Source organism: Epinephelus fuscoguttatus, linkage group LG4, assembly GCF_011397635.1.
Source record: "Epinephelus fuscoguttatus linkage group LG4, E.fuscoguttatus.final_Chr_v1".
Lineage (NCBI taxonomy): Eukaryota > Metazoa > Chordata > Actinopteri > Perciformes > Serranidae > Epinephelus > Epinephelus fuscoguttatus.
Window position 1 is genome coordinate 43,839,516 of NC_064755.1, and position 25,406 is coordinate 43,864,921.

The following is a 25,406-nucleotide window of genomic DNA, read 5'->3' on the forward strand; positions in this document are numbered from 1 at the left end:
GTGATGACGTCACTTCCTTGTTTGTCTGCCGCTGCCCACCCCGCCCACAGCTGTGATTATTGTGTCAGATAGTGAAACGCGGTCCGGGTTTTGTCCACAAAAACGTCCGCATTTGGACTAACTGTTTGGGACGGAGACTGGGAGGGTGGTCTGGAGCGGGTGTGGGAGGAGCCCGGTCCGGTTTGGAGCGGGTGTAACCCGGGTTGGAGCTGGTTTTGTTGTCGGTCTGGACCGTTGGGGAAACGAGAAGGAGGGAAAGTTTGCTTCAGCTTCGGTTAACGGTGAGAAAACATCCATCTGTTCCCTCTTCCGTCCTCACTTTCTACCCTCTTCATCCCGGTCCCCTGAGGTGTCCGAGTGTGTCCAACGTAGACCCCGCGGACCGGTCGGGTTCCTGTTGAGGCTCCTGGAGGTCCGCAGGTAGACAGCAGGTGATTGGGTGTCGCCGGTGTCGTGTTGAAGGCTGTGTCCCCGCAGATATGTGTTTAACCTCCACTGAAAACTGACCCAGACCCTCAGTCCAACTCTGTCAGTCAGTGTTGTCAGTAAAGTGTCAGCTACATGTCAGTCAACAGCCTGTTGAGGTTGTGTTTCACATCTACCCTTAGGTTGAGGCTAAGGGACTGTTCTTTACTTATCAGAGGAGAGGGTTAGCTGGGGTGTGTTTAATTTTTCTTAGTTTGACCCTCACTGAATCTACAGATACTATTTTTTATTTCTATTTTAAGGCTGCTGTCAGCCCTAGAGTGGTCTCCCCTGGTCTGAATCAGGGACTCATGTTGCTCCAAAGTTGTATAATTGCCTAGAGTTGGTTGGTGTTCTCACGGCAGCATTTACAAGAGGACCAGATCAAATGCCTTGTGTGAGAAAGCTGCTCTTGATTGGTCAGAATTTCCATGTGGGAAAAATCCAGGAAGTAAAGCAAACGTTGAAGAAGAGTACACTTGCAAGATAAATGTGACACTTTCTAATGTCACAATGGAGGGACAACTACGCAGGTTGATTTTAGCGCTGCTCATCGTGGACTATATTGCTGTCATTGTTCATTTTAGTCAAAGCATACAGTTTGAAAACGAGGCAAACGCGGCTCCAACTAGAAAACAATGTTTTGATGCATTGGATGTGCTGAATGTGCATATTAAGGCAGTACAGGAGGAGGTGCACATTAATAATCCTCCAGGACTGTAACATGCTCATGTTTAACCCAAACAATGTGTCATGTGACTGCAGTTGCTTCACATCCAGGTCGCAACACCTTCTCACCACAAACCAACCGTACCAGAGTTCCTTTGGAACCAGACTGAGACCACCTCTCCAAGAAGGTCTCGGTCCGGTTGTTTTGGTGCACACCTGAGTGTGATTGCTGTGTTCACACCTGTTCAAAGGAACTGCACTGAGGGGGCAAATGAACCTGAGTTTGATTGAAGTGAACCAAACAGGGCAGGTGTGAAAGCAGCCTAAAACTTACCTCTGATGTTTAAAAGTTGAAGACAAAATGTTTTTTCACTCTTGTCGTACTGGTTATGCAAATGGTTTATTTTTGGCCAAATTTTAAATGAGACGTAGAATAAAGTGAATTTGATGAAATGTCATTATTTCAAGCTCAGATCTGATTTTTTTTTTTCTGACAAAAGCGTTCATTACACATAACTTGTCCATGGACTGTTGGAAATTTTAAAATACAATGATAAATTCTGTTTCTGTTACAGTGTCTGCCTGTGGTAAATGGTGTGATTTTGGCAATATTTAAAGAAAACATGTACGTTTTCTATAAAAAGGTAGTGGTTTTTTTTTTTTTTTTTTCAAAAATTGAAGGAATGTTTTCTTTAAAGAAAATTTAAATTTTCTTAAAAAATAGCAGTAAAATAATAAGCCAAAATAAAAAACACAAGTCCCGTCCCAGTGCTTAAAAAAGTATTTAACATGCCTCCCCTTTTTTTGCACCAACCCTCACAAGTAACGAACAGTTCCTAACCCTAACCCTGTCAGTCAAGTTTGGTCAGTCCTTCAGTCAGTAGGCTGTCAATCAGCAGTCTGTAAGCAGTGGTTGAAAATCCTTGTAATGTGAAACTGCTTTATTCAGTGTTTTACCAGTTTAAATCACCTGGTCTGTTTGTTTTGGAGAGGAGGAGACCTCCTGAACACTGAACACTGAAGGAATCCTGGTTGCAGTCTGCAGTCCTCTCTGCTACATGCCTCTAAATCCCCCTAAATCCTACACACTGGACCTTTAAGCTAAATTAACTCTTTAAAAACCTTCTCAGATCAGCTGGAAAATGCATCATCACAAAGCTGAAAAAAAAAAGGCTTTTTCTAACACCATAAAAAGTCGACAGGACAGCCACGCTACAGACATATGATGATCTTATAGACCATGATGCATTGCTGTAGATTAAACTCCCCAGCAGGATATAAAGGAGTTAAAACGAGCTCAACACTGACAGCAGGGAACACTTTACTGCACTATCAGTACTTTTACTTTTCATACTTTAAGTACAGTTAACAGATGATTCTCACACACTTTTACTTAAGTAAGACTTTGAATGCAGGACTGATAAGAGTACGTTTACTCAAGTTCTTCCACCACAGTCATGTTAACGTAAAAGTCAGTCGGCGGTCAGTCAACAATCAGCCTGTATCAGCCACCTTAAAATCACTCAGCTCTGTCAGTAAATACTCAGTTGACATGTTAGCAGTCAGTCACTGAGTGTGTCAGTCTCAGCTGGACAGACAGTGCTGCAGGGTGATACAGGTAAAGAATGAGATGGTAATCATCAGAGGCACCATCCTACCAGTCAGTCTTTGTCTGTCTGTCAGTGGTGTGTGATCAAAGTAGTTTATTCAGTCACACCTACAGGTACAGGCAGTGCAGGAGTCGTGGAACGTTATCGGACAGTAACCATTAGAGGCAGTCGGACCAGTAAGACAGCTCACTGATCCTCAGCCTGAACACACAGTCTTACACAGGCTGAAGCCAGCAGCTGCCTAGCTTAGCTTAGCGTGAAGACTGGACATGAGGGGAGGCTACCCAGACTCCTCCATCCGTAATGGAGAGCCTTTCCCTGTCATATGAAAATTTATCACGCTGTCGTGTGCGCTCAGGTTCAGACAAGGTCGCAAAACAACCATTAGACATGTCACTAAAATAAACATTTGTTTAACAGGAATTAAATGTATACAAGCTTGTCCAAACGTTAATCCCAACACATGTAAGATTGCATTGACACCTACATGATCTTCGATTATTTTATCCCCAGACAAAAGGGCATTAAACTTGTTGTTTTCCAAAGTGACCGTATGTGCCAGTCTGGTCTTTTAGCACAGGCAGCTAGTTGGTGGAGGGAATGTCTAACGAGCGAGTAAAGTTAACAGACGCTGGCAGTTTGTGTTTCTGCAAATGCCTGGGAAGCGTGTTAATAAGTGTTATTAATGTATTATATGGCTGTATCGCCATATAGGCCATGCCATTTTAAACTGCTTGAATAAAGTTATGAAAATGGGGTAAAATATTATAGAAAAGATTTGAAAAATAATTTGTAAAAATGTCTGGAACCCCTGACATGTTTGAGGTAGTGCTCATTTTAAGTCCTGTATATCCACCTTATTCCTGAGGGCTTATTCTGCTGCTAAATTCAGCTTCATGGTTCACTCAGAACACAGTTAATAAATCGGAAGTTAAAAAACATGTAAACTGCGTCATTAACACAGACGAGCGCAGGATTAGCTGGGAAACGTCACATTTATTCACTTTACATGGAGCTACAGTTAATACTTAATTATGTGTTAGTATCTCTTAATAAGTCATCAGAAATCATCTTTAGAAGGAGCAGATGTTACCTTAAGCTAACTCGGGACACAAAAAAATGCTTTGAGACGGCTGTCAGAGATGGCAGAGGTATGATTACATGATCCCGTTTTATTTTTTATTTCCCAGTTGCTCTTGTAAAGAAGAATAGAGTGTTGTAAACAAACTGTTACCATTGGAAATCGCTGGTTTCAGCTCAATGCTGGAAGTTGCACCGTAATTCACGCAAGGTACCATTGGGGCTAACAGTAATGTGGATACTGTTGGGTAGTTTAATCTGCAGCAGTGCATCATATTCTGTAAGACTGTCATGTGTTTGTAGCGTCACTGTTAAGTGAGCAGAGTTCTTCTTACAGTTTTGTATTTTTCACTAGTTTTTATTTTTATTTCTTTAAAAAAAAATGTTTTCCATTTAGGTAGTTTTCAGATTGGGTCTGCTGGATTCAGTGTAAATGTCATTGTTTTAAAATGTTCAGTTTTTAATTATAATATGGAGGTATTTATCAGGATTGGTATTACAATACAAACACAGCACTTAGTGAAGGCACTTGACTCAAAGTCATATAACCGGACCTGCACTTGTACAGCACCTTTCTAGTTTCTTAACCACTTGAAGCCCTTTCACACTACGAATCACATTCACCCACTCACACACACATTTATACACTGATGACTGAGGCAGCTGCAGAAGGTTCAAACACACTCACACACTGATGGAAACAGCCATCAGGAGCAATTTGGGATTCAGTATCTTGACCAAGGATTCTTCGTCATGCGGACAGGAGGAGCTGTGGATCAAACTGCTGATTTCCTGATTAGTGGACGACCTGCTCCACCTCCTGAGCCACAGCATTAGTTTTCTTATTCTAATATGTGGGCATGTGTCAGGGATAAGTCTTAAGAAATTAAGAATAGGTATGACAAAGGAAGGCAGTGAAGGCAGTTGACTCAAAGTCATGTAGACATCCCAGCCTCGATAAACATCTGCACCAATGCCTCATTATATTGACAATTTTTACTAAATGGACAAAGACTTAAGTCATTTCCCGTATATTTTCATTTTATTTTAGTTAGTTTTGTAATTACATAATATAATTTCTGTTAGTTTTTTTTCTGAAGTCTAGTTTTTATTTTTATTTCAATCAATGATTTTTCACTTTAGTAACCTTTCCTGTGTGAACAACGCATCTCTAAAAAATATATTTTTCATGGTCTCATAAAAACAGCCTGTTTCCAGCTTTGTGACGACGACTTTTCAGCTAATCCAAGAGGGTTTTTAAAGAGTTTATTTAGCTTCAGAAGGAGGAGAATTTTCTCAGCTCATAAAGGAACACTTCATCCTTCAGTTTATCACAAACATTCAGCATCAACACATCTGGAGATACATGCTTTTCACTGGACAGGAAGGAGCTAAAGCTGTCAGACTAATGTAGTGCAGTAAAAAGTACATTATTGACCTCTGAGATGTAGTGGAGGAGAAGTATGAAGCTGCAAAAGATAGAAATAATCAAAGTAAAAGTACCTTAAATTTGTACTTAAATACGGTACTTGAGTAAATGTGCTTATTGTCCCTGTTTGAGAGCGGATGCTGAAACATTTCCTCCTCCCTGAACAAATAGCATGATGATGATGGGACAGTGGAGCGTCTGATTGGCTGCGCCTGCTGTTTGTGTGAGTCTTTCTGGGAGTGGTGTTGAGTGTGGACTCTCCCTGTGTAAATAAAGCTTTAAGATCATTTGAAGGAGCCTCACATTCAGGTCAGTCATGAGATTCATTAGAAGCAGAAGTTTTTGTCTTGTTTCTGTTTGTTTCAGGCTCAGTTCTGCTGTCTGTTAATGTGTCGAATTATCTCACAAGATGTGAAGAAACAGAAACTTTAACGTGTTTTAGAAATTAAAACTTCCCTGACTTTTTCTCTAGCGCCACCAGCAGGTCAGAGTTTCACATACAGTGAAATAACTTGACAACCACCGAATGGATTGGCATCATACCGAAGTCATACTGTTACCCATGGCAACACCAAGCATGGCTGAAAGCGAAATTATTAGCGACTCCTTGGTGGTTCCAGTAAAAAGAGGAGCAGCTTCAGTAGTGTGGAATAAACTGTGGCGTCCTGAATGTTTTCCTTCTCTTAGCGCTCAGAGGGAACTCATTCAGCGGCTCCTCTGGCAGCAGCACAGCGTCTCTCCCTCTCCTCTCTGATTCTGTCACAAACCTTTGGTGATGTAAACCTACATGAATAAACTCCATATATGTGAGTGTGTGATAGTTGTGGTATCATAACAGCCTGTCACAGGTTACAGCCTGATGATTAGAGGAGAAATGGCAGAGCATAAAGGTCCAGGTGGGAAAAAACCCAACTCAGTCATTTAGGATTTTAGGGAGCTGTTTAAATGTGTAATTAGTGGCAGATTTTATTTAGTTGAACTATTAATATTGTAACAGAATCTGAATCTCACTCTGAGTTACTGTTGTTCGCTAACTAAAGAAATGAGAGATCATTTTTCTTTAGTTTTTACTGAAAATTGAAGCAAACTGTAAAACTCTCACTTATCACTTATTTTCTTTTCTTAAAATAATAATAACTGTTTTTTTTACTAATTTGTCATATTCATGTTCCTCTCAGGATGAACTGAATAAAATTTAAGGGACTGTGATCCCTTAAAATTTAATCTAACGCCATGATCAGGTAAATTTATCCAACCCCTTGTTTATGCCAAAATACCTGCAAAAAGTAAGTCCTCAGTTGCACTTTGTGTTTAGCACTAATTAGCAAATGTTAACATGTTAACATGCTAAGCTAAGACGGAAAACATGATAAACATTATACCTTCTAAACATCAGCGTGTTAGCGTCATCATCGTTGTTTGTTTTGATCATAAACCAAAGTATTGGACGATTACAGTTGGGATGATGGAGGTCTTAAATGGAAAGTCAGGAGAACAGAGTTACCACAGTGCATCCTCTGGGGGCTGAGAATGTGTGAACCAAATTTCACGTCAACAACCCCATGACATTAAACATAGAAATACAGTGCCAACCTCATGGTTGTACTAGAGGAAAAGTCGGGATCACTGACATCATCAGGATACAGCTTCTGGAAGCAGTAAATATCTAAACAAGATTTCATGGTGATCCATTCCATCCAATAATTAGAGACATTTCAGTCTGGACCAAAGCGGTGGACCGTCCGACTGACATCGCCGTCTTTAGAGCCACAATCTGATGATCACCATGGCAGGATTATGATTGAACACCTCTAAGTCAGAATCCCGCCTAGATGAAACGATACTATAGCACCACAGATCTTCAGTTGGCACCGGATTACCGGCCTTGGTCGGTGAGCAGAGCCGTTCGTGACAGGGCTGGGTGCGGCAGGATGATGACAGCTATCACTTTACTGAAATCAAGTTATTTTTGAATGTTTTGCGGATCATTTCTCAGTGTTCTTTTCTTCTTCCAGTCCCTGCAGTGGTGGCAGTCATGTTCAGGTAGAGACAGGCTCCACGGCGCCCACCATGCGGAAGCACCTGGAGAGGATCCGTTTCCGGGGCCAGAGACGGGAAGAGTTCCTGGATCTGGCCGATTCGCCCAACACGTCCGACACAGAATGCACTGAGGAGGTCGTGATCAAACCTCGCCTCACCACCAGAGATTCGGAGGAGCTGAGGGAGGCGGAGGGAGAGCAGCAGAGTGACGCTTCGGTACACAAACACACCTGAGAAATACACCAGCCAGGGATTTAAAAAGAAACATGTTTTGATCCTGATCTTTAAAATCAACAAAATTCTATTGTAAATGCTGATTTGACAGAGCCAGAACTCTGGTAGGATTTCAGTAGATTATTTTCTTTTCTTTCTTTTGTGATCATTTCTTTCTGCTCCAATAATTGTAATCAATAATTGGCTTCAAGCTGCAGGTTTGTTACCAACCTGCTTATTGTCTGAAGACTTGTGTTGCTGTAGGAATCTGTTGTGAACGATACATGAATACAAACTACTCCTTTACAACTCCTGCATTTAAAATCCTACAATGAAAAGTAATTATGTTCTCAAAGGAAAACTTTGTCAACGTCTGTTTTATGTAATGAGATAAAGTTTTCATTCTATTTATTGTACGGCCGCCCCCCAATAATACATTCACTATAATCTCTCCTTCAAAGACAGTCCATTGACTATCTAACAGATACAGCCGATTACCTAACATGTTATATACTAGACTGCAACAGGTATGCTCCTCTGATGTAATCAAGAGCACATAATTAAATCAGGAAAGCCCAAGAAAGCTACAATTGATTTCTCATCATCTTGTCATCTGAGTGTAGGTATAAAGATGCCCTGTATTCACTGTTCTGGGCACAAACTCTGAGCTCTGAGTCTGAGGTTTTGCCTTCTCTATAGAGAATAAACTGTCGTGCATGAAGCTATTCAGTCTTGTTTGCTGACTCGAAGCAGATCGGCTAAAAATTGCCATGACATGTTCTTTCTCACTATGTTGCCCCGCCCAAAAAATATAATTTAATACTTAAATTATTATTGCAAACATGGAGGCCACCAGTTGACTAATGGCCCTAAATGACCACTGTTGGTCGAAAATTCTTTGCCGGGAGCAGCCCCAGTTCATCTCACTTCAGTCATTTCTTCTTCTTCTTCTTCTTCCTTTTCCTCTCATTCTTCGTCGTCTGCTAGTTAGATTCATAATGTTAACATGTTAACTTACCTGTTTAAGTAAAGGTTAATTGCACTGTGGAATGTAAATAGATGAGGACCCAGGATTGAACCCTGTGGCACCCCAAATAAGAAAAGTGTCTAACTGATTTTATTTCACTGTTGTTGTATAATCTCTTCTCTGTTGTCTGGTTATTTCATATGTCTGTCCATGTTTTTGTGTCTCAGGCTGGTCCAGGATCATTTTCTGCAGCTATCCAAGATGACCCGAGGACAGACCTTAATGAGGTCAAAGGTCACCTAGAAATCGCCTTGTTAGAGAAACACTTCTTACGTGAGTATGGTGACCTGAGCTGCACTCAGTGTGGGTGTTTTGTTTGGTTTGGTGAAACTTTAAATGAAAAACATGACTCTAAGAAGAGAAATATTATTTATAATTTATTTTAAGACTGAAATCTGTGAATCCTATCTTCATGTTTCTGTAATTCAGTTTTTTCTGTGAGATTTTATTCTGGAAAAACAACCACCCAGTCAGACCCAGAGTCAGAGTGTTTCAGACCGATTGAAGCTAGGAAGGGGATGTTGAGTTAAGATGATTTCGTCAGGCTATTGTCCTTAACTTTCACGTTCAAACAAAAAAAGTAGTAAAAAGTAAAGTTTCCCTTAAAATCTGTGGGAGAAACAGTTGCGTGTTGATTGGCCGCTGTGTCTTTGTGGCTTCCCACATCAGTTTGGAGTCAAACGTCCCACAGCACAGCAGCATGCTGGGTAATCCGTCAATATCTGCCCATCAGCTTTATGTAACACACACAGCTATTAATAACCCAGCTGACCTCATCTGACAAAGACACTCACAGACGCAGAGGTGAATGAGGACCTCATTTTTCCTTCAGTACAAGTATTAATAATATTTATAGGGATTAAACGAGAGTCACAAACTAAATTTACAACTCAACTCAAAATAAGTTTTGAAATAATTTTAAATTTTAAAGGTTCTGCAGCCAGTTTTCTGCCTTCACTCGTTTGTCTGAATATTACAATAGTTTTTGATTGCTTTAATTGTCCCTCCTCCCGAAACTGACCATAAAGATATCACTATATAGTGTAATTCTAATGTAAGAGACAGGGGACAAAATCCTCGGTGAAACTACCTCCCACACTCTGCATCAGACAGGCTGCCGCTGTCCACCAACTGTAATCCCATCACACGGCTGAAGAGAGACAGGTTGCAGCTAAAAATAGTAATCAAAGTCATTTTTTGGAAATTAAGTCATTTTGGGAAAGTGAAATCAAAAATAAAGTAATAACAGCTTAACCTAATACAGTGATGAGAACAAACGAATTTCATTGAACAAAAGCTCAAAACGAAAATCTGCTCTTTGGAGACAAATTAATAAAGACAGACAAAACAAACTATGTTGTCCTTCATAACTATCCAGTCTTGAATATTCCTCATGTTGACTTTTGTTTCTAAGGTCCTCTGTGAAGAAATGACAGCTTAAAATCTGCTCTTTAGAGACAGATTGTTAAAAGTGTGACAGCACTGCTCAGAGGTACTGCGATTGTTTCTGATTATGTGACCCTCGTCATCTGTTTCAGAGGAGGAGCTGAGAAAACTTAAAGAGGAGTCCAACATGGATTCACTGAGACAGGAGCTGGAGAGGGAGCGCAGCAGGTGCCTCGAGCTGGAGCAGAAGATCAACGACGCCCTGAAACCCAGGTGGTTATTAAAAAAAAAAACAACTTTAGTAAAGAAGCTGGTTTGAGACATCAGTCAGAGCAGCTTGTTCCTGATTGTTTCTGTCACTTCACAGACCTGAAGACTCACCTTCTCAGACACCTAAACCCCCGACCCCTCCTCCACCTGCAGTCACCAGTACAGGTGAGCTTTTTCTTTAAACACTAAAGCCCTGTTGGCACCAAACCCTTTCGGTATCGTAGCTTTGGAACCAACAGTAACCCTTCAGACATGGTACCTAGACCCTCGGTTTGTTTAAGTGTTTCCACCACACACTGTCCTCTGAAATGTGGGCAGGGTTGTTGTCACTCACTGCTCCGTACTACAGTACACTTACTGTATTTCCTCCTTATCAGTCTTTACCTGGTTTATCGTCCCCAGAACGAGGCTGCACGCCCACATTTTCACAACAAAATAGAACAGGCTGCAGTGAGAGTCTCTCTCCATGGGATATTTCAAAATAGCAGCTTTGTGCATTTAGTCCTTCTCAGGCAAGCTCAGGGGTTTAGTGTTGCTGTAGCCCACAGGAAGTGAGGATTAGAATATATGACCTTCACATAATCCGCTCCAAATGAATCTATATTTTTAAAGTCATTACTAAAAGTGTGTGTCATATAAAAACTAAAGTGATGGTCAAAGTTGTCACAGTGAAATTTAAGGTGTGCTGATGGATTCACGTCATCAACTCATGCATTGAGTAACATTACAAGTTAACGTTCCACCTTAAAAGTTGCCGGCAGTCGGCCCAGTGAATGAAGTTATTTTTTCTCAGACTCCAGCTGCTGTGAGAGGCAGCAAAACATCCTTTCATTTTATAGTTACAGTTTACTAATAAAACTCTCCACAGTATGAACAGTGGTTACATGAGCCTCAAAACCAGACACAACTCAGCCCTGAGCAGAGTGAGCGTCCTCTACTGACCAATCAGACTGCAGTGTTCACAGCTCCACTTTTTAGTACCAGATCTGTGTGCTAGGTACCCCAACAGAGGGGGACCAAACATGGGGACGCTAAGGAACGCTTCTGTTGGTACCATCAGCTGGGAGCCTATCCCAGCTGACACTGGGTGAGAGGCAGGGTTCACCCTGGACAGGTCACCAGACTATCACAGGGCTGACACATAGAAACAGACAACCATTCACACTCACATTCACACCTACGGACAATTTAGAGTCAGCAATTAACCTGCATGTCTTTGGACTGTGGGAGGAAGCTGGAGCGCTCAGAGAAACTCCACAAACCCTGCACAGAAGGGTTGTCCCCACCCTGGGGTTCAAACCCCCCACCCCAGGTTTGACCCAGGAACCCTATTGCCGTGAGGCGACAATGCTAACCACTGCACTATCATGCCGCCAGATATTTGATTTCAAGTGGTAAAATGTTAACAAACATGTCGGACTCTTCTCTTCTCCTGTTCTCAGACAAACAGAAGGACACTTTGTCCGACAGCTTCCTGAAGTGGCTTTATGATCGTTTTGGTGTTTATATCGAGGACTTCCGCTTCCAACCGGAGGAGCAGACGGTTGAGACGGAGGAGCCGCTGAGTGCCAAGAGGTGAGGAGGAACACACAGGCAATTACTGGCACAATGACTTAAAGCAACTTTAACACACTGTCTGTTTTTTTTTTTAATTGATCCTGAATCTGAAATAAATATCTGGTTTCTGATCCACAGGTTGACTGAAAACATGAGACGACTCAGTGAGTATTTCTTTCTGGTGTGGGGGTCTCTGCCAACACAATACATCAGATTCAGACCCAAAATTACAGGGGTGTCCACTTACTTTTGGCCACATTCTGCACGTTAGATGCTTTATTTAACAGTAGACACCGAGCTCAGGTTTCTCTGTCATGATAAATTCTCCGTCTGTGATTGGTGAGTTGGTCCGTTGTTGTGTTTCCAGAACGAGGATTCAAACCTGTGACCAACTTTAAGAGGAACCTTTCTGCCTTATCCAGCTGGTACTCTGTCTACACGTCGGCCATCGCCTTCATTGTGAGCACACACACACACACACACACACACACACACACACACACAATCAACAGGTTACTGATGATGGATGTAAAAAGAGAAATGGATGACATCACAGTGACACCTTAACACGTCCATCTGTTCGTGTCCATTCACATGTTTCTACTATCACTATAAAGACACTGCCTCAAATGTCAACTTCTCTGCACAGATCTACATGTATGCAACGTGGCACGGCTGGGCCGTCCCCATGTTCCTGTTCCTCGCCATCCTCCGCCTCTCCTTAAATTACCTCATCGCCAGGTCAGTGCAAGCCCCTCCCCTCCCCCTCTCTGTCGGCCAATCGCACGTCCAGAATTTAGAAACTGTACGCTAGGTTCAGTACAGGTTCTTTGATATCACACATCACACACATTAGATCTTTGCTCTCCTCACATTGACATGCATCTTGTGGTTAATCACATTTCCACGTCATTGAGGGACTGATAAACCTGAGATCAGACATTTGGACTCGTCAGAGCAGCAGCGCACAGGTGAAACAGATTAATGAGTCCAAGAGTTTGGTTACGTGATATGTGTCTCACCTACGACAGGCCAACGGACGCCCCATCAGTGGGCCTTTCTGGTTTGTGTGAGTAAAGTACTGAGGTCAGGGAGAGGAACCTCACTGTCTTTAGAAATGACAGAACGTTTTTTTATTTCATGATCACATGAAGCCTTTACCGTGTTTTAAAACCAGCTGATGACTCTGAGCAGTTAGTATTTAAATCTTTGACACACAGACATGTAGTTAGTGTGAAATCATCTCATATCCACCTGTGTGTTCCCATCATGCACTGCTCCCAGAGGCTGGAGGATCCAGTGGAGCATCGTACCTGAAGTCTCAGAGCCAATGGTGAGAGATCTTTCTTCAAACCTGTTTGTTTTTTATCTTCAACATGAAAAAGATCCATGAAGTATTGTCCTGACGGTCAAGTTTGTTTTTCTTTGGATGTGAAAGGCATGACTCGTCTGCTCCGCCTCTGATCAATAATCTGCACTTTGCAAAATGAGTAATTATACCTTTACAGTAATTATTTTTTCTGTGAATATTCTTGTGCCTTTACTTGTGTCACATTTTGAATGCAACACTTTTATTTGTAGTATTTTTACATCACCATCTCACTGCTACTTCTGCTGAAGTAACGCACCTGGATACTTCTTGCACCACTGCACGGTGTTGTGCAGGTGACGTCAGGTAACTGAGAGGTGTTAAACATTTTAACTCTGCCTCCTCTGTTTTTCACAGGAGCCTCCCAAAGAAGACCTGACGGTGTCGGAGAAGTTCCAGCTGGTTCTGGACGTTGCTCAGAAAGCTCAGGTGAGACATGACGGAGAAGGCGGAGGCTCCGCGTCAAAATGTGACACCTGCTGACAGATGTAACAACAGCTGTTTTTTGTTTCGTCTTCACAGAATCTGTTTGGAAAGATGGCGAACATCCTGGAGAAGATAAAGAAGTGAGTTTGTTTGCACACACTTTGTTTGAGGTCAGAGAGAACTGATGGTCCATGCACAGTGTCATAATACTGTGTGTGTTGTGTGTGTGTGCGTATGTAGTCTGTTCATGTGGGTTGAACCAGAGTTGACTCAGAAGCTGTACATTGGTCTGTGGCTGGCCTTCATCTCCTCCTGCCTGCTGCCGTACCAACTCCTGGGATTCATCATAGGTACTTCACTATCTTAATTACTGCGCTGTACACCTCGTGCATAATATTACACACAAACTACAAGCAGTCATCTGTTCATAATTTATTTTTTTGTCTCAAATTAAACCAACAACATTTTTAATTCAGTTAAACCCTTCAGCTGTGTTACCTGTGACTTGACAAAGTCTGTTTGTCCCTTGATTCATATTTCAAAGTCTCACTGCTTTGTTATGTACATAGTGAGTTTATATTAGTTGTTTTTATACAATGTATTTATTCAAGTGAGTGACAACAACCCCGCCCACATTTAAGAGGACTGTTAGAGGTGGAAAAGTTAAACAGGCCGAGGGTCTAGGTACCATGTCTGAAGGGTAACTGTTGGTTTCAAAGGTACTGTACTGAAAGGGTTTGGTGGAAACGGGGTGTAAAAGTTTGCCGGCTTACCTATTGGCAGTTGCTGCTTGCAGTGTACCCATGGACATGCAGACAAATATCACTGAATTAAATCTATACTGATGAAAACTTAGAACTTGAGGCAATGATCTCCTGGGAACATGTAAGTCACACTGAACCTAAGAATATGTGTATCCTGTCTTTGTGTTCAGATTTGACTGAGTTATGACACTAAGAAAAGTTTAAACTTCATCAAGTGATTTTTGGACATTTTTTGGGGGGACAGACAGACTCAGAAACAAGCTGACAGACACACAGCTCTGACATATTATGAGATTATACGGTATTTGTGGCTTAAATGTAAGCAGATGCCTAGTTCAACATCCAGCAGACACTGAGCTCCATGATCATTTTATTAGAGTCGTGTTTGTTTCCACCTGATGAATCAAAGTGTAGTGTTCACGTGTTAGACACTGAAGAGTCCAGATTACATTTCACTGAGTGTAGGAGTGAGATCCAGGGCTGCTGAGTGTCTCTGATCAATGTCCTCCCTCTTCTCAGGTGTATATGCAGGTATAAAGTTCTTCGTCATCAACTTCATCTTTAGTAGATGTCCCAAGCTGAAGGAGCGCTACGACACCCCTTACATCATCTGGACCAATTTACCCACCGACCTGCAGCTGAAGGAGCGCGGCAACACCACACTGAGCAGAAGGGTCAGTCCATACTCTAAAATATATCCAGAAAATACAACTCACACACCGAAGTGCTGATCTGAAGTCAGCCACTGGCTCAGATATGCCCTGGTACAAACTGGTCACTGGTTGTTACTGGTCCCAGCAGGTGGTCTGTGCTGGTTTCAGTTCTCTATTGTTGTTTTTCTCTCTCAGCTGTCTGAGTGTGAACAGGTAGGATCCTGATGTGTGTGTGTTGTGTGTATTTACAGTCACAATGTAGAGGTCAGTAGTGTTTATTGTAGTTAGAGATGTAGAGTCAACACTGACATCACTGAATGTAACCAGTCCGCTGCTGTTATTATTAGTGACAGTGACAGTCTGTCTGTTAGATCGAGATATCCCAAAACCCATCGGTCAGATTGTCAGTGAATGTCTCATCCCTTTAGATTTTAATGAACCTTCCTCTAGCGCCTCCCTCAGGTCAAACTTGGGTCAGAGCTTGTACCTTTGCATCTACGTTTTAGGTTTTGACCTGAACTGAGTTGAGTCTCATTTAAAATCTTTGTTTTTATCCAAGTTTGGTTTCTGTCTCTAAATATCATCTTCCATTTTGGTTTAATTTTTGAACTCATTGTTCAAGTTGGATCTTTTCCAATTTTGTGGATTTCTGCTTCAAGTTTCACTGAACAAAAGTTTTAAAATACAACACACATTGGCATTATCATGTCGTGTCCAGAACATGGATGAATATAAAGACACCTGGTTACAGCTTACTACAGGCAGGGCCCTAGTTATTCCTATGAAAGTTGCTCAGTCTTGCATGAAGCTAAAATCACTCTTTCCGCAGTGTAAAATGACCCGCATCTTCTGCATTATGGGGCCCATAGAGCACTAGAGACTTATGACAGCAGAGTGGCTTAGCAGCTAAATTCTGGTTTAGTGCTCTGCTAATTGCAGTGGGGATAAAATGATTTAGTCTTGCGACTCTTCTGGACATTTGAAATGTTATCAGACTGGATGGGTCACAGCCCGACAGTGAAACCATTCATTTTGCAGGGGTTCTGACACTGACAAGTCTGTGGTGAATCTCTTTGGGCCCAGTGGCATCACGTGATGGTGTAATTCCAATTGTGGCCACTATGAAATTGGCTTTAAAGCTCGGTCCTGTTTTTGGCGGCTTGGTTGAGACATCAAACGCACCATACAGACAGAAGCAGTCAGGGTACAGATGCTGAGATCAGGAGAGTCAATGTGGTAAAACGGCTGCTTTTCTGGGGAGCTGAGTGTCGTCTGGATGCTGCAGAAAAAAAACACTTAACCTATTAGATCTAAAAAGCCACTTTTAAGAAGTTAAAAATGAAAATTTTAGTCACTTACGAAAGGTTATACAGTATTTTTATGATGGTTTGCACATTGATGCATCACCAGAATTTTTGTCCCCTTTAGATCTCAATGTCCCCACTCCTCTAGCGCCACCCTCAGGACAAACGTAGGTTAGATCGCACCATTTTTTGGTTTTGGTTTTCACCCAAGTATAAGGTTTGTATCAAGATTTTACTCTTGTGTTCATGTTCATTATTTGGTCAGATCCTCTAGGGTCCTCTGGCGCCACCTTCAGGACAAACTTTACATTTTTAGTTCCACTACGCATAAGAATCGCTAAATCATCAGGAAATTGTTTGTACATATCGTGGCTGTAATAAACACTGTAGAAAGATTTTAGGCACATTATTAATAACAAAAAAGACAAACAGCTGGGAGGGGAACACACCTGGACAGGTGAGTTGTTGATGATACTTAGGATGCCACTGCAGTACCTCCCCTGCTACTGATTTGCTAATCCAGTATCTGCCCCGCCCCCCTCTGTCCACCTGTCCAGGTTACCATGACGGCCGGCCGAGGCAGTGTCGCCACCGCGGCTCCTCTGGGTGTCAGCCGGGACGAGGACGGAGGACGATACTACAGCACCAAGAGAGGGGCTTTTCACGAAGTCTTCAACCTGCCGGAGAGCGAGCGGCCTCTGTCAGGTGGGGGACGAACCGGCGAAATCTATTTCATAAGTCATTTTAGCTTCAGATATCAAACTGAAGAGTTCAAACTGAAAAAGAATGATTTTATACATTTTGTAAACAATTATTTGCAGGACAGTATCTGGGAATTTAATTAAATTAAGTCCTCTGATGCAGTATTTATTCAGTTAAATGTTCAGTTATATGTTTTATGTCCTCACTATGTCTAGAATTTAACTCTGATGAGAAATATGGGATTCTTTATTCATTCTTGGCCCCTAAAAAAGTCCAAAATTATAAATACACTGAGTCTAAAAACACTGGAATCAGTCAGATAACCACCCTGTGTGACCTGCAGCAGGTGACTGTTGTAAACTGTCATCTGATTCTTTGTGCTGTTGTCTCAGTGTGTGAGAACGGCTGGCGCTGCTGCCTCATCAACAGAGACAGGAGGACACCGACAGACTACATCCGTAATGGAGTCCTCTACGTCACTGAGAAGTAAGTCCTTCACTCGCTGTTGGCTCAGCTTTATTTTGTTTTTTCCTTAAGCTCTGACTGGGATTCAAATGTTTTACAGATTCTACTGTTTTAACTAACATGAGTAAATTCACAGTCCTACTAAAGGTACATTCACACAGAACGCAGATTTATAGGCACTGAAATAGCACCACAAGTCAACAGAGCAAGTGTACAGGCATGCGCTGATATCAGTCTGCCTGAGGGCCGTAAAGTGAGGCAAATACCTGTTTGAACAAGTTTAAAGTATGTCAACTCAAGTGAAAAAATGCATGCATTATCTCAGGGCTTTATGAATCTACTTCATGAATGTACAGAGCGGAGGGGGAAGAGGAGAGAGACTGAAGGGAAATGACAAAAAGAACTAGAGCTCTGAGATCATTTAGGTGCTGTAGAAGCTGTATTATATGGATTTCTGGCACAACTTCACCTGAATTCAAGGTATATGGAGGAGAGAAAAAAAAAACATTACGCACCTTACACACTGATTCAGATGTGTGTTATTGTTCTATTTGCTCCACGTAACAAAATGAAAAGACACATTTCCTCCTTTGACTCTCTCCACTGGCGTCACCTGTCTGACTGTCATCACTCCCTCCCTGTCTTTCATTTGGCACCGCAGCTGCATGAAGGGGCGGAGCTGTCCTCCACATTCTGTGTATGGTCCACATCCTCCTCCTCTTCATCCTCCTCCTCCTGAATATTACTATCTGACTTGTTGATTGTATCTGACTTATGAAACGATTCTGTAAATGGTAAATGGACCTGCATTTGTATAGCGCCTTTCTAGTCATCCGACCACTCAAAGCGCTTTATACACTACGAGTCACATTCACACACACATTCACACACTGGTGACAAGGTGCCACCTGCTACTCAGTTTTTAACACACTCTCACACCGATGGAACAGCTCCATCGGGAGCAATTTGGGGTTCAGTATCTTGCTCAAGGATACTTCTACATGTGGATTGGAGGAGCTGGGGATCGAACTGCTGATCTTCCGATTGCTGGACGACCCACTCTACCTCTGATCCACAGCCACCCGTTCCTCTGTCTTGTCGTGGCTGTGTCCCGCCGCCACATTTTCCTCACTGATTCTTGGTCAAACGTCTCTAAAGTCTCTGACAGATGCAAAAAGTGAAGAAAATAGAACCTGTTACGAAAATTTTAATGTTGGACGAAAGTTTCTGACTCGGTGTGTCAAACATGATTGACGCAACGTGAGGTGGTATTTATTTTTGAATGTGCAACAATGTCGAACGAAAACAACAGACTCAAAGGCCTTTAGTGTCAGACCAACACATTTTGAAATGCAGTAATACAGTAAATCATTCATCATCTTGATGTACAATTTAAAACTAGTTTTCTCCTCTGTCTCTTCAGTCATCTGTGTTTCGAGAGCTCCAGCTCCAGATCTGGATCCTCCAAGAGGAACAAAGTCATCAAGCTGCTCGACATCACCGACATCCAGAAGGTCTGTAGAGTCTCTGCTTCTGTCCAAATGTTTTGAACGTCACTGTCAGTGTGTTACACAGTCTGATAAGGAGCGACATTGCAGCTGGGCCTCTCTGTCTGCTGCAGGAAGACACGGCTGCTTTATATATTAACACTGATTATTCCTCATGACTCGTTCCCACTGTTCTTGCTGCTTATTTATTCATCATTAGGTTAATCAGAGTTTGGTTAATGTTTATCCTCCTGTTTGTTTGTGCCGTAATATTTCTTTTACAACAGTAACAGATGCTGTTTCTTGACAGTAAAGTTTATCTGAATGTGTCTTCTCTGTCCTTCACAGTACAAAGTTTTGTCTGTGCTGCCTGGATCTGGGATGGGCATCTCCATAGCAACGCCATCCACCCAAAAGGTAGGAGCTCAGAGGGAGGAGCTGTGAACTGGCCTCATGTTAAAGATAAAATTGAGACTGTCAGCGTTATATTAAGATGCTGTGCTTAAATGGAAGTAGCAATAAAGTGCTGCAGGAACACAGAAATGAATTAGCCTGTTAGCGCTACTGGTTCACTTGTCTCAAAGTCAGTGGGGTTTTAGCTGGATGTCGGAAATAAGGTCTGTGGTTAACACAAGATTAAGAGACTTAACCGCTCTGTTCTAGTGTTCATTTAAAGCCTAGCGTCAGCTGTTTACTCGTGGAGATTGCATTTATGCACTATGAATATTGAAAGTGGTGTTCATATGTTCATCTTGCTGAAAAAACAAAAGTAAGCGTCACAAACTTTTGTTTGCTGTAGAGCTTATTGTCTGCAACAATCCAACTGAAAAATCTTAAAGGCTTTTTGACAAGGGAACCAGGGCGAAGCTAACTTCTGGGTTGGCCTTAACAAAAGGTCACACCTGCACCTATATACTGCAGTGTATTTAAAGTAATACATAAAAACTACAAGTATTAATGGAAAAAAAGACCTTAGAATATAAAAAGTATTTATTATGCAGGGTTACAGTTTTATTCATTATTGATTTGATGCATTAAAAGTAAAAGCAGCACTTAAATCGAGGAGCAGATTCCAACCATTCTATGCTCTTGGTAGTTTAATCAATAATGATGATCATAAATAACCCTTTTTACACAGAGATGGCGCTTTAGAGCCTCTGCTAAGTGCCTTCTTTATGTCGCCTTCACATTTTCACACAGAACAAAGTGACAGCGGGATCATGACGCTCCAGTGTGTGAGGTGTCAGCCTCTAGTTTGACATATAACAGCAGCACTGTATAAACAACAACAATGGCATTAACATGTCAATAACAATCATTTACCGTCTGTGCTACATGACAGCTGAGCTTGTCCTCTGCTCGTAGCTAAAGGAGTTCCCAGACCTCATTGTTTTACCAATTTGCAGACATTTTCTGCTGCTGTACTTCTTCTTTGAGTTAGCTGCTAACTATTACCAGCTAATTTTTATATCTTCCGTGGTGGGATGCATGCATGAAATGCCCATGATCACGCCCTTTTTTCCCAGTTATACAGATGCCGTTTCAATGCTGTTAATACCTCCAATGCTGCCTTAAAGGACAGACAACTTTGTTCCCCCATTCCAAAATTATACCTGTTATAAATAATGGCGAGGCGTGAAAATTCCACCTTGAAGAAGGCGTGTAAAGGGGCTTATGCTGCATATACACGTGTATTATATGTTTATTGTCTCCCCAGTTTGTGGATTGCATCGTTGAATCAAAAGAGCCGTGACAGACGTGACGTTTAACACGACAGGTTCGGCCTTTAGTGTGACATGTAACAGACACCTCAGTTGCGCTTTGTAAACAATAACAATGGCAAAACATGTCAGTAACAATCATTTACCGACTGTCCTTGTTATGTGGCGATTGATCTGGTCCTCTGCTCGGAGGGTAAGGAGCCCCTGCAATGCATTGTTTCTCAGTAGTTCACGGACATTTACATCTGCCATTCTTCTTCCTTGAGTTAGCTGCTAACTGCTGCTAGCTGCTTTTTAAATTTCCGGCGCTGGGTCACACATGTAACATGTCGTCAAGACGTCTCACCTGTCCCGTCCTGCTAGCTGTCCCTTTTGCTGAGACATCGATTCAGTGCTGTTAGTACCTCTGCTGCCGGCTCAAAGGCGAGACAACTCTGTCCCCTGATTCAGTGACTTTACCTTTTATTGAGGAGGGGCGAGGCGGAATAACAGGGATAAATAAAACAAAACAAACAAAATCCAATAAAAGGGACTTATTTCTGTACAATGTAGTGAAGTAGAAGTATAAGTTGCATAACCAAGAAATACGAGTACCCAGAAATTGTACTTGTGTAGATGCACTGAGTGACCTTCTGTTCTGTTGCAGCCGATGGTGTTTGGCGCGATGATCCACAGAGACGAGGCCTTTGACGCCATCTTCAATCAGTACATGAAGATCGTTGCCATGGCTGCAGCCACAGAGCCGGAGACATAGTAACACCTTCACAAGAGGGCTGCATTCACAGACACAAACACTGGAACTGTTTCACTGTGTTCACCAAACAGCTGCTGACTCCAGTTTGAGCTGCTCTCAACAAACGAAATGATCCGGTGACACTTATTAATATTACATCAGCCGACTTCCAACAAATCAGGCAGAATCAGGCGGTAACCAGTTACTGCTCTTAGACTGTTTAATAGAAAGTTCCTACAAAACAGACCACTTCATGTCCTGAGGTATAACTTAACGTAAATGCTCAAGTTAATGGCTGTTATTTAAAACTCAAATAATCTGCTTAAACAAATAAAGCCCGGGTAAAACCCTTAAGGAGGGCAGGGTTACCTCTGTTATGTCTCACATGATGAATTCAGTTGAAAGTGCTTTTCTGTACAACAGCAGTCATGTTATACTCTTCTCTCTGCTGAAGACACTTTCTCTGTTAAACATGTTCCCTCTCTGATTATTCCCAGTTCCTTCGACTTTGCTGTTTTGTCATTTTAAATTCTTTCCCTGTGAAGCTGCAGTTAATAAAGAGGTGAAGTCCCTCCCCTCCTGGTGTCCCCCATGGGACCTTATTACAGAGACAAATAACTTTTTGATTCTGCTTTAATGCCATGAATTACACATATAATGTCAAGAAAGTTGCAGTTTGTCGTAGCGTTGTTTAGTTTTGTCTGAAACTGCTCAGTGAATTACGTCTCTTGTCTCGCACGATATACAGTACGTCACCAACAGCAGCTAGCTAACTAACTAACTAGGTAACTTAGTTCCTTGCACAAATGTAAAGTTATCTTAGCTGACTCCAATGGCTTTTTGGCCCATAGATGGGTGTACTGTAAATGACCAAAAAAGAGGTGGGTATACCTGCTATACCTGCGTATACCTGCGTATACCCTCCACTCCACCACCAAGAACAGAATTCATTTTCTTGTGTACGTGTAATCAGCCAGAAAAGGAACGAGCGAGAGCCATCACTCATGTGGGTACGTCCTCATACGAAACACACAGGAGTCACAGCCTCATAGCCGCACAACTTTCACAGTCTTTTACTACAAAAAGCAAATCTTTTGCACACCTGAGGTTCGACAGGTGTGTAGGAGAAGACGATGGACTGACTGTCACAGAACAAAGAACTCCCACATACCGTGCTACACGTGCAGCATAGAAATTTGTTGGTAACAAGACCAATGTTCCAGTTGTCTTTGTTCCCAATGAATTTCCTTTGCGGAAAAATTTATACTTAAACAGTTTTATGACAAACAAATGAACAAACATAATGTGTGTGATTCATGGCAAAAATCAAGCAGGATCAAAAAATGATTTGTCTCTTGCTTTTTTCCAAAATAAGGTCCCATGGTGGTCCACTGACGACTTCGCCTCTCTTAGACGCTCAACACTTCCGGCTCTAATGCTTCGCATTAAGAGCCTTCCAAGGGTACAAATCCCTCCCTTAGCTGGTCGGCTTTAAATGTGAAACATGTTTTGTTCTCAGAAGAAGAAAAGGTGGTTTATGATTTAAATGAGGCATTTTTAAATTCAAAGTTTGTTTAGGTCAGTCAGCTGAACAAATGCATCTTCACCTGCAGCTCATCGGTCAGCTGTGTCATGTGACTGGCTGCAGGTTCTGAAATTTCAGTTTACTTACATGCAGGCCTGCTGTCAAAGGGGTCAAAGGGTACAGATCACTCCTACCGAAAAGCCAGCGGGGGGCCATGAAAAGGTCTACGTATGGCAGGAGTGAGTGAGAATGAGGGGCTCAGTTTGATAAATGTTGTCCCCTGTCAATAATTCCTAATGGCAGGCCTGCTTACATGCAGATGTGTTACACTGATGTATGTCACACCCAGAGGTTTACTACACAATGTCTTAAAATGACTTCTTTTTTAGCAGTTTTGATAATTAATTAATCATTAACATCATTTATCAATTAAAACTCAAATCATTCTCTGGTTGCAGCTTCTCTGATGTGAGGATTTGCTGCTTTTCTTTTTGTTTTTATATTTTTATCTTTGACTTTTGAACTTTGGTTTGGGCAAAACAGGACATTGGAATTTTGATTTTTTGGTTATTAATAAGTTAATAAGGAGACTTTATTTTTTTTGAATAAAGAACACTTGTATCACACAACAACAGGAAGTCTTCCTTGTGAAATTTAAAGACTTCACATGAAAGATCAGCAAGAATTTAAACGTGGGGCTGCAGCTAATGATAATTATCTCTAATAAAGCTGATATGTTGATATTTTCTCAGCTAACAATCGGTCTTAAAACTGAAAAAAGTCAGAAAGTAGTGAAAAATATCCGTCACAAGTTGATGCCATCAGTTACTTCCTTTTGTCTAACGAATATTTTTAACCCCAAAATATTAAGCCCAAAATGACACAGAGAAAAGCATTACTGCTGTTACACTCATAAATATGACAGCAGGAAGTTTACTACACAGTGTAACAGTGCTGAAAACATTTTCTGAATATGTTTCAACCACATCTGAAGAAAAAAGAAAGGGTTCTTTGGACTTAATGAGAACTGCTTTTACAGTATTTGCAGATAAAGTCATTAACTTACATCGTGTCTTCAGGGAATTGTGTAAACTTCATTATATGACTCTGTATTGTACTTAGCAGCTAAGCCTTACGGTCCCTTAATGTTATGGTATGATGTTTTTTATGTGGTGGTAAAAGACTGTTTGTATTCTATATGAATGTTCAGAAACATTTATTGTAAATCACAAAGTTAACCTCAATGTAGCTTTTCTGTCGTAGCTAAAGGCTAAAGCTAACAACACGGACACAACCCGTTACACTTTTGTCTAATTACTTTTAATTAAGCTTATGTCTTAGCTTTCTTTCACAATCACTAAGCTAAGAAGCTAAAAAACAGAAGCCACACTGACGTCAAATATTGACTTTTTGTCCAATTTGTTTCAACTTTACCTTTTTTTACTAGCGTGAAGCTAGTCGGCTAAAGCTAAAGAACTGAAAACACATCGACCTGAGATGTTTTTTAAATCACAGTTCGTTATCTTTTTAGCTTTGTTTCACAGCCAATGAGCTAAGAGGGTAAAAAAAGGTAAAATGCTGACTTTATCTTTATCCGTATGACTTCTGTTTAACATTATTCCTAACCTTGGAGAATCGGCTAAAGCTAAACAAGTTAAAACACCACAGTGAAGTTTTTTTTCTTTTCAGTTAAGCTCCTCTTGTCACTTTTTACCAAGCTGTGGTAACACTCATTTGCTCACACGGATGAATAATTGTTGCTCTGTGCTTGCTATCAATCAGAACTAAAGCCCTGTTTCCTCTGAACCCTTTCAGTCCAGTCCCTTTGGAACCAGCAGTAAGCCTTCAGACATGGTACCTAGACCCTCGGTGTGTTCAGACAGTCCTCTTAAATGTGGGCGGGGTTGTTGTCACTCACTGCTCCGTCCAGCACTCGCTGTATTTCCTCATCAGCGGTGACACAGATGGAAGTCTGCACCTGGTTTATCGTCCACAGAACGAGGCTGCACGCCCACATTTTCACAACAAAATAGAACAGGCTGCAGTGAGAGTCTCTCTCCATGGGATATTTAAAAATAGCAGCTTTGTGCATTTAGTCCTTCTCAGGCAAGCTCAGGGGTTTAGTGTTGCTGTAGCCCACAGGAAGTGAGGATTAGAATATATGACCTTCACATAATCCGCTCCAAATGAATCTATATTTTTAAAGTCATTACTAAAAGTGTGTGTCATATAAAAACTAAAGTGATGGTCAAAGTTGTCACAGTGAAATTTAAGGTGTGCTGATGGATTCACATCATCAACTCATGCATTGAGTAACATTACAAGTTAACGTTCCACCTTAAAAGTTGCCGGCAGTCGGCCCAGTGAATGAAGTTATTGTTTCTCAGACTCCAGCTGCTGTGAGAGGCAGCAAAACATCCTTTCATTTTATAGTCACAGTTTACTAATAAAACTCTCCACAGTATGAACAGTGGTTACATGAGCCTCAAAACCACACACAACTCAGCCCTG

At 41.6% G+C, this 25,406-nt stretch overlaps 1 protein-coding gene across 1 annotated transcript; it reads left to right on the forward strand.

Annotated features, from left to right (window-relative positions):
- Nucleotides 1-30: 30 nt before the first annotated feature.
- On the forward strand, nucleotides 31-25,182 carry LOC125886742 (GRAM domain-containing protein 4-like). The gene is made up of 19 exons (XM_049573039.1): nucleotides 31-281; nucleotides 7,269-7,509; nucleotides 8,701-8,806; nucleotides 10,072-10,192; nucleotides 10,287-10,354; nucleotides 11,632-11,764; nucleotides 11,885-11,910; nucleotides 12,114-12,205; nucleotides 12,396-12,487; nucleotides 13,031-13,079; nucleotides 13,473-13,544; nucleotides 13,638-13,681; nucleotides 13,782-13,891; nucleotides 14,825-14,979; nucleotides 16,820-16,967; nucleotides 17,357-17,450; nucleotides 18,853-18,943; nucleotides 19,265-19,333; nucleotides 21,284-25,182. Exons 2-19 carry the CDS (start codon nucleotides 7,324-7,326, stop codon nucleotides 21,389-21,391), a joined length of 1,764 nt encoding a protein of 587 aa, XP_049428996.1. The 5' UTR covers nucleotides 31-281; nucleotides 7,269-7,323; the 3' UTR covers nucleotides 21,392-25,182.
- The last annotated feature ends 224 nt before the right edge of the window (nucleotides 25,183-25,406 follow it).